The 9,595-nt window shown below is 48.1% G+C and overlaps 1 protein-coding gene across 1 annotated transcript in view; it reads right to left on the bottom strand.

The window, feature by feature from the left end:
* The window catches only part of ACSF2 (acyl-CoA synthetase family member 2), a 103,539-nt gene that overhangs the window by 47,414 nt on the left and 46,530 nt on the right, over positions 1-9,595 (bottom strand). Inside the window, exons 9-10 of the mRNA XM_015410737.1 lie at positions 9,392-9,483; positions 6,082-6,158 (exon numbers count right to left, since the gene is read on the bottom strand). Coding sequence (XP_015266223.1) covers positions 6,082-6,158; positions 9,392-9,483 — 169 coding nt within the window. The remainder of the gene's footprint in view (positions 1-6,081; positions 6,159-9,391; positions 9,484-9,595) is intronic.

Genomic DNA, 9,595 nt, shown 5'->3' with positions numbered 1-9,595 from the left:
ATAGGTACTCTGGGGGCTGCGCAGTTATGCAATATGCAAGCATCAGTAATCAGTGTGGGAGTACAGCACATCCCTACTGCAAGCAATTGCCTGAGGGCTGCAAATAGAAACGGCACGAATGACACAAACATGCCCCAAAGGACCCAAACAATATGGTACCGCATTCATACATGTTGTACAATATTAACATTGCACTGAGAAAAGTTGTGTGTGGTATTCAAGCTTGCTAGAAGCTGTATGGTATGTCAGAATAGCAACTTTGAGTTATATATCTATAACCCTGAGTTATATATATAGGCAGCTCATGAGAGGGAGGGCAGGAAGGGTTGCCTCAGTGCTTAGTTCTCGTGGCCCTTTCTTACATGCCCAGGGAAATGCTGATGGCCACTTTGGGGTTAGGAAGCAACTTTTCTCCAGGCCGGTTTGGCCGGGGATCCTGGAGGTTTTCTGTCATCTTCTGGTCGTGGAACAGTGGTCACTGCAGATGTGGAGGGGGAGGAATTTGTGAATTTCCTGCCTTGTGCAGGGGGTTGAACTAGATGACCCTGGAGGTCCCTTCCAATGCTATGATTCTATTTTTTTATATTAGTATTTTTACCCCGCCCTCCCCGCGAGCGGGCTCAGGGCGACTTACAAGAGGGCAACAATGCCCACATATAAAACAAGCTTAAAACAGAATAAAATTATCGAATCACAAAAATAAGGTGCTCAATAAAGAACCAGATGGTTTTCCAACGGTAAATGCCAGATCTTTCATTGGAGGTAGATAGTGTCCTGTAGCTGGTACACAGCCAGTCCAGTGGTACCCACCCAGCGCGGTATCATGGCAGATCTTCAAGGGCCATCCTCTTACCCAGTTTTTACCCACGCTGTTGGTGGTGGTGGTAGTGTATAGCATAATGCCTCCCAAGACCCTGCACTAATATTCATGGCTCTGTCTACAGAAGGTGGTGATGTGTGAACTATGTGATGATTGTTGTGCAACTCCAATATTAATTGTAGGATCCCAGTGCAGTGGACTTTGTGTACAGTCATCCATCTATCTAGTTCATTTTTATCCTGCCTTTCCCCCATGGTACTCCCCTCTTCCATTTTACCCTCACAACAACCCTGTAATGTAGGCTAGGCTGATAGACAGTGTCTGGCCTAAGATGAAGAAGCATGTGTAATATTTACCAGCTAACTTCTCACAGGTATTATGCCACAGAACCATAAATGCCATTAGGAGAAACCAACGATTTTTTCATTCTCTTTTGCCTTTGAGTCATCCTATAGTTGCCACTCAAATAGGTGGGAGCCAGAGAATTTACCAGGCCTATAGATATGCTAGCCCAGTACCCGCTAGGCCAGGTGCTAGCAATCCCTGAACACGGAGAGCTCCCCATTACTAATGGCACAGGACTATGAGGCAATGCACACATTTATATGGAAACCCTCTTGGTTAAGGTGACGAGGGACAAGAATGTGGATTTGTGGGTACCCTCCACTCACCTATGGTCACAGCACCCGGACAGGCGTCCACGATGCTGAGGGTATTCCCATGCTAACCCACATTCAACACACACACACACCCGGAAGCACTGCAGGAGGAGGGGCAGTGGGTGCTGGGCCCCCGGAGAGTCTCAGACAGGTCCCCCAGCAGCCTCTTGATGCACCCCTATCCCTCACCCGCATCCCCTGATAGGGCAAGAATCTCCTCCAGATGTCCAGCAGCCACCATCACAGAGGCTGCCAGCCCCTCCATCCATAGCTGCCCCCTCAAACAGGCTTCCTGTCACCTGCAATGGCTCTCCAGCCATTCCCTCTTGATGGCTGCCCACATGGAGGAAAGGGTGGGCGGGATGGGCTATGCCAGACATGGCCTTGTGGTAAACAGCCAGTATCTTTCCTCTGGGCCACCAGCATCTACAACATCTAGCCCAGGTACAGCTGCCACAGCCCAGCTGCCCCCCCCCCCATGTTTGCGGGGACACAGCAGCTGTCATCCGAAGACACTGACCCTGCCCTCCTCCCCAGGTGCCAGGGACTCTGGGATGCCAAGCGTCCACAAGACCACAGAGACTGCCATTGCCATGCATCTGCTCGGGTGCATAGTTGTTCCACCACATCAGCTGCAAACGTCAATCAGGACCTGGGCACAGGGGGGAAATGCAGCAGTCAAGGGGAGCTCCCAGGTGACCACTGAGGCTGTACACCCACTCCCCCCCTGGAGGTGCCTCACCTCCCAGCCGGGGAGCCTGGCTGTTCTGGTCCACCTCCACGTTGCTCAGCTCCATCTCCTCCTTGCTAGGCATGTGGGGGCAGGATCCTTGGCGAGAGGCCCTGGGGGATGTCATGGGTGTGCCCTGGCTGTGGATATGGGGGCATGGCAATGGTGGAGTCACCCTCCTCTGTGGGGGCGGGGGTTGGCACCGGGGTGCTCTGGCTGCTACTGGGCCCTTGTTGCTGCTCTCAGAGGCCCGCAGCAGCATCCCCACCCTGCAGATCACATGCAGAGTGGAGGGGCATAGGTCAGGGAAGTGGGGTCGGTGCAAGATGGTGGGCAACAGGATCAGGACCCACAGCTGGGGCCAGGTGGTTGCAGCGGCCATGGCACTCACCACACAAAACCTCCATGCCATGGCCACCCCACCACGTGACGGCCTCTGCCCTTGGCAGACCCTCCCCCACCGCACGCTCATAGGGAGCACCTTTGGCCATGAAGGCTTGGAGACGCTTCCGAGCGGGCCTGAAGGAATCGCTCCAGCTCTTCAGAGTAGGCATCTCTGTCCGGACAGCATATCCCAGCACAGACACCTGTCCTGCTGCTATGCGTCAGAAGGCACGGCAGCGGGAGGTTGCTGAGCTGCTCCTGGTGGTGGCGAGTGCAATGCTCACATGCTTCACCACCAACCTGCCTTGATTGGTCTCGCCTAGACAGAGCGACCGTCTAGCTCCCCTGCAAGGAGCTCGGGCAAGCCCTCCAGGGCCAAGCCCCTGCTCTCTGTGCCATCCCAGTCTTGCAGAAGATCCTGATATCCCTGAGGTTCCTGGCCACCAGATCCTTTCAGGAGGTAGTCACTTAGGCGCTTGAGGTCTCCCAGTCCTCAGCTAGCCACTGACTACATGGTTTCCTGGATGCCATGCTGGCACACCTCCAGGAGCATGTTCACTTCCTCGCTGAGGAGGCCAACCTCGCATGCATCAGAGGAGGATTCACTTCATTCGGTGGTTCTCCAAGGTACTGGGGGCTGACTGTACACGCATAGCCCTCATAGCCTCCCAGGAGGACCTGCAGGTCTACTGTAACTACCACCAATTCTACATCCTTAATGTTCAGGCCTCCTGTGACCACCAGGGCACCTTCACGGACCTCGTGGCCAAGTTCCCGGACAGCATTCATGATGCCCAGATCTACACAGTATCCAGCCACAACTGCCTCTTGGATCTCCAGGGTGGGTATTCAGTAGCAGACAGCACCCCTGACACCTAACATGCCATTCCCTCCAGGTGATCATGGGTATCCTCTGTTGCTCTATTTGGTGATGCCGTACCCCAAAGATGACCTGCTGGACCACACAGCCTACAACCAAGCCCACAACCAAACACGCATAGTCATAAAGCCGGCATTTGGCCAGTTGAAGATGTGATTCCGATGCCTCCACTACACAGGGAAATGCAGAGCCATGCAACCCCTAGCAATGGCAAGGCTGTGTGCAGTGTGTACAGTGCTCCACAACAACATTGCCATGCACCAGCGCCTCCCACCTCCACTTGATGTGGCCAATGTGGAGGGTTCCTTGAACCGAGGAATGGGACCCTATGCCATCACTGCCAGCTCATGGGAGGAAGGACCTCAGGGGCCATCAGGAGTGGGGAGCATGTGTGGGAACACATCAGGTGCCAGAGGGATCCTAGTGGCCCCCAGCAGCTGAGAGGTCTCTCCTCACCTGAGCCCAGGCAGGGAGTGAAGCACTCACTGGTGCCCCTTCTGTGATGGCCATATACCACCATGGGGCTGGGAGCCATCAGGAGGTGGTGACGCCATGTCCGCTCTTGCGTGCTGCCAATGTGGTAGGCCCAGGGGAGGTATGGGGGCCGTGGACTGAGACCCTTGCTTACCTGTTTACACCTGGCTTCCCTTGGGCTCCCAGCAGAGGGCAAGCTGAACCTGTATGGACCAAAAACTGGGAGAGCTCACCAATGAAGTGTGTACTTTGCTCTCCCTGTGGTGTATACCCTTCCAGGGGCTCGCCCCACAGTGCTAGGTGCCCTGTCTGTGTTGTGGACAGTGTACTCACCATCAGTCCACACAGCAGGGAGCTGTCAGACAGCTTTTCATGCCCTACCTACAGAATTCAGGGGCATCCTCCTGAAACCATTTGGGGGGGGGGCACTGTGACTGGGTCCTGAGGGGAAGCACAGCTGGAGCAGGGGAGCATGACCTGAGTCAGTACCCTGAGCTGTTTGGGGTCCTGTGGGCATGGCGGCAGGTGTGTGGGGGGGGAGTGAATGTGGAGTTACAATGACTGACAATGGGCTGCAACACCATTTTTGCCGGCACAACTTTGTGCCTGCCCAGGGATGCATTCCCATGCTGAAAATGCTTCGGAAGCTGCCTAACTGCTTCCACACCCCCAGGCATGCCCACATCTATGCCAGCAGCAGGGTTCATGCCATTCCTCTGCTGGCATGCTGCTGCGGCACTCCTGCGCCAGTGGAACTTGGTGCCACTGGTGCTCTATTCCAGGATAAACCACCCTTGTTCCAATGTAACCCATACTTACACTGGTGTTGGGGTCAGTTGGCTCCCTATAATGATTCCCCCCACCCAGGATTGCTCTATTAGAAACTCACACACTCAGAAGCAAGAAAAGTAAACAGAAGTATGTATTTGTATCTGCCCGCGCGGGGGGGGGGGGGGGGGGGCTCAATGCAAGTATGAACGCCACCAACTTGGCTGGATTTGCATGAAAACATCTAAGCACTTTTCCTAGTAAGGACTTATCCTTATGGGACTGAGGCATGAAAATTTGAAGTAGCATATTCCGATGGACGGGGGGAAAAGTCCAGTATAACCAGAAAATAAATGTAAACAATGCTCAGCTTGAGTTTCAAGAAAATTCTCCAAAACGTTGACAATTTGTACAGTATCTGTCCCATGTCCCCCCGCCCCAAGTTATCTGTTGCTGTTCCTAGAATTTCCTGCATTCCTTCAGAGTTCAGCTGGATATTCATTTCCCAAACTAGATGTGTGACTTGGTATTTTTAGTGGAAATTTACAAATCAAATAGGGAGTCCAAATCCTTATGCTATTCTTTATTTATTTATGAAAATATTTACATCCCACTTTCTAACTTTTATAACATCCCCAAGGAGCCTGACGATAGCCAATAAAAAACAAACAATGGCAATTAAAATCCAAACAAAACCAAAACAACAGTAGAATGCAAGCTGAGAGCCACTGCAGATGTGTGCTGTGAGCTGCAATTCCAGAGCCTCAGAGCGTCTAAAGTTATCAGGCCTGAAGTGGCCCAGTCCAGACCCTCCCCACACACCATTTCTAGATTCTAAAATCACCCCAAGGATCTCCTCATTCCCCCACTTAGGAAACACACCAGTACAGATACAGATATACCTACATTTGTCCCCAAAGCAACCCCTTGGGGCCATTTTAGATCAGGAAAACAGTGAGGAGGAAGGCTTTAAAAGGCCTGCCCTCATGCCACAGCCCCAATCAAAATCAGGCTTCTGCACACGTGAAAACTGAGCTTATAAAAATGCAGGGATCTCTGGACACAGAACTCCCAAAGTTCATCTGTTTAAGCCCCAAGAATCCCATAGCAAAGAACAGAAGCCAAAAATAAAAGTAGCGCCTAAAAGCTCCAATTTTGCCTGGAGTGGTCATGCCAAAACACCACCAGAAACAGAATGAAGCAAACTTCCCTTGGGAGGGAGATCTACAGTGCAATCCTAAGTAGAGCTACATCCTTCTAAGTCACTGAAGTCCTGACCTTCACACAATATTTCTGACCATGAGAGGCACACAAAGAAAGTCCACCAAAGATCATTGCACTAAAGGAAAGATGGAAATTGACTTACCACCATTTCCCACATGTTCATCTTCTTCATGATCTTCTTAATAATTTCAGGAGGTGCTGGTGACCCTGCAATGATTCCTGAAAATGAAAAAAACAAAACAAAAAGAAAGATGTCTTCTTTGCAACCTTCTAAAGGGCCCTTTTTAAATTATCATTTTACATTTTCAATATGTGGTATGGTCTTTATGCTTATTCTTCCATTAAAAGGTAAACCTCAATCTGAGCCTGGAAATTTCCCAAGTTAACTGAGTTTTTGACACAACCAAGTTGGCATCAGTATAAACAGTCTCAATGAATTTGATAAATTCAGGTGGGTAGCCACGTTGGTCTGAAGGAGCAGAACCCAAGTCTGAGTCCAGTGGCACCTTTAAGTTCAACAAAGTTTTATTCAAGGTATAAGCTTTCATATGCAAGCACACTTCCTCAGATACACGAAAGCTTACAGCTTGAATAAAACTTTGTTGGTCTTAAAGCGCAGTTTGTTCGTTGTTGCTAGCAGCTCACGGCTGTCAGCTTTCATTTTTAATTAACACTGATAATTATATTATTATTAACATAACATCAACAATTTGTTAGCATGATGTCTGTTTGCAAAGACTTCTTTTGAACGACTTCCATTCATTTTGATATAAGGATGGATACAGAATGCAGCATCACAGTGCACGTAACATCTGCTGCCACATGCTGGTAGACGTAGGAATAAAACCAGAATAAAACATTGGAACACGCTCTGGGAGTGAATGGAGAGTCTCAGACTTATTTTAACATATTTATTGCTTTACAACTGTTGACCTTATAACCTTTGCTTGTTATTTAATTCTGGTTTTGCATATCTTAAAACATCTTCATCATGTTACATGTTGATTTACTGTTCAGCCTGTCTGTAAGATTGAACCTTACGTCCCATTTCAATGTATCTGAAGAAGTGTGCATGTACACGAAAGCTCATACCTTGAATACACCTTTGTTGGTCTTAAAGGTGCCACTGGGGTCTACATTTGTTCTACTGCTTCAGACCAACACAGCTGATTACCTGGATCTACATTGGAACAAAGTTTGAGCCCAGTGATACCTTTAAGACCAAGAGAGTTCTATTCAAGGTATAAGCTTTTGTGTGCACACACACTTCTTCAGATACAATGAAATGGAAGTTACCAGTCCATACATATAGGTAGGAGTGTATTAGCATACAACATAATGAAGAAGAAAACATTGTCCTCCTTGTGCTTTCAGCAACAACTAGAGGGGCAGGGGGGGAATCCTGGAAACCTTAAATGATTAACAACAAAAAAGAAACACACGTTTTGGATGAGGATTGCTTGCCATCAATTTACTTGGGGGCTGGTTCACACAAACACATCCTGCTGATTGCTTCCCTCCACTTTACTGCTCTTTCATACAAATAAGTGAAGAAACATAATGGAGAATCTGATTATTCAGATCTCAGCAAACAAGACAGGGTGTGCCCATGGCTCAGTGGCAGAGCACCTGCTTTTCAAGCATAAGGTCCCAGGCTCAATCCCTGGTATCTCCAGTTAAAAAGTATCAGGTGATATGAAAGACCACCACCTGAGACCCTGAAGAGCCAACAGTTAAGAGCAGAAAGTGCTAATCTCGATAGACCAGAGGTTTGAATCAGCGTAAGGCAGCTTCATGTGCACATAGGCCTACTATTCCCATTATTTCAATTGTTCTTAAAATGCCACTTGGGGTAAGGAAGCTACTGTTCATTGATCATGTACTCAAAAACATTTTAAGAGCAACTGCATGGAGAAATACAGCCTGTGTAAACCAAAGTGTAAGTGGAAAGAATACATAACACACATTTGTGTCCTTAATCATCAGCTTAAGCCAACAAGAAAGGGTTTAGCTGCCTAACAGTGCTATCCTGTCATGAGACTCACCCTGGTTCCCATGCTTTTCCTATGTCGAAGTTTCAGGCAGTGTCTCTAGTCACAGCAGGAACACAAGAGTGAATCATAAAGCCCCAGAGAGGAGGATAGGGATTCTCCTCCAAAAGGCATCACCAAATTGATATAGCACCAGCCAGAGCAGAAAACAGCACATATCCATGCAAGGGGGCATGATTATAAAAAAACTGATAAAACTCTGAGGAGTTACTAGTACTGCCTTTTCCAGTTGTCATTAGCGGGGGGTGGGGGAGATCATTTTAGCAACATTGATAAGTAGGCTTCCCAAGTCCCCCCGGGTGGCGGGGAAACCCCCACCCCAGAGGCCTGTTCCCCGCTGGCACAGATTGGGCCCCGGGGGAACCCCACCCCCAAAGTACGTAACGTCCACGTCACCCGGAAGTGATGCGGCCACGCCGGGCACGCTTGGGGTGGGGCCACGGTCATCCGAGGGAAAACTCTATGGTTTACTCTTCTACTCTACTCTTCTTTGCCTCTACATGTAGTTATATGCAACTTCCCTTTGCCTCTACATGTAGTTATATGCAACTCTTCTTTGCCTCTACATGGTATATGCAACTTCCCTCTTTCCAGTTTTCCAAATACTTAAGAGAGCCTGCGTTCTCCTCAGAAGGCTCAGGTGCAAAAGGACTGCGTCATGTGTAGGTTGGCTTTCAATTGGGCTAGGTTGCCTATTGAGTTGGATGAAGGATGTGTGTGCATGACAGACAGTAGCAGAGGTGGGTCTATCAGATTTTGCCTAAGATCTTAAAGTGACAGGCATGGTGGCAGCTTCCCATCCCTGCAACCTTCTGATCATTGAAATTGTTTGAGCTGTAACTCTTTGATCAGTCAGGACTAATTTTAGTTGGGTGAAGGGAGATTTTAAATAGTGAGACTGTGCTATATGGTTATACTTCCTTATTTTGAAAGCTATTTTGGTTCAAGTTTTAGTTCCTGTAATAGAGACTGAAAAAAGTTAAACTTATAGACAATCTTTCTTTCTAATCATAAATGGTAGCTTATGTTTGTTAGATTGCTAGCCATTTCACACTTCCTTCAACAGCTCAAAAAGGCACATGCATTGTGGTTTGGGTAATGTACTAATCAACACATATCAATGTCTTCAAATTTACATTAATTGGTTAGCAGAAATGACATTTAAGCAGCTGAATTTTCAAAATCAATCGAAATGTCTGATTCTGTGCTTACTGTCACATTCTTTATGAATAACTTTCAGGATGAAAAATAAGATAAACTTTACTGACTATTTACATAACTTAGAAATCACTATTAGAAAGAGCAGACTGACTTGCTACTTCAGCCATGACTCTGCTCATCTGCCCTGTAGGATCTATGTTAAGCTCTACCCACTTAAAGGCTTAGTATCCTCACACTTACCTCCCCGAACACTTGAGAGATCATAGGTATCAAAGTCAGGCTGTCCTAGCATATCTATGTACATGGTTGGAGTGCCATATACATGGGTGCATCTTCAAAGGAAGAATAAAGACAAACAAATTACAGTTTGCTGGGACACGCACGTGAGCACAAGTATGTCCTCCACCCAATCTGGAGTTTGGGTATAATATTTCAATGTTGCCT

Source organism: Gekko japonicus, unplaced genomic scaffold (genome assembly GCF_001447785.1).
Source record: "Gekko japonicus isolate JY-2015 unplaced genomic scaffold, Gekko_japonicus_V1.1 scaffold15, whole genome shotgun sequence".
In the NCBI taxonomy this organism is placed as follows: Eukaryota; Metazoa; Chordata; class Lepidosauria; order Squamata; family Gekkonidae; genus Gekko; species Gekko japonicus.
The sequence above is the reverse complement of the archived record's forward strand: the minus strand, read 5'-3'. Positions and strand labels throughout refer to the sequence as shown.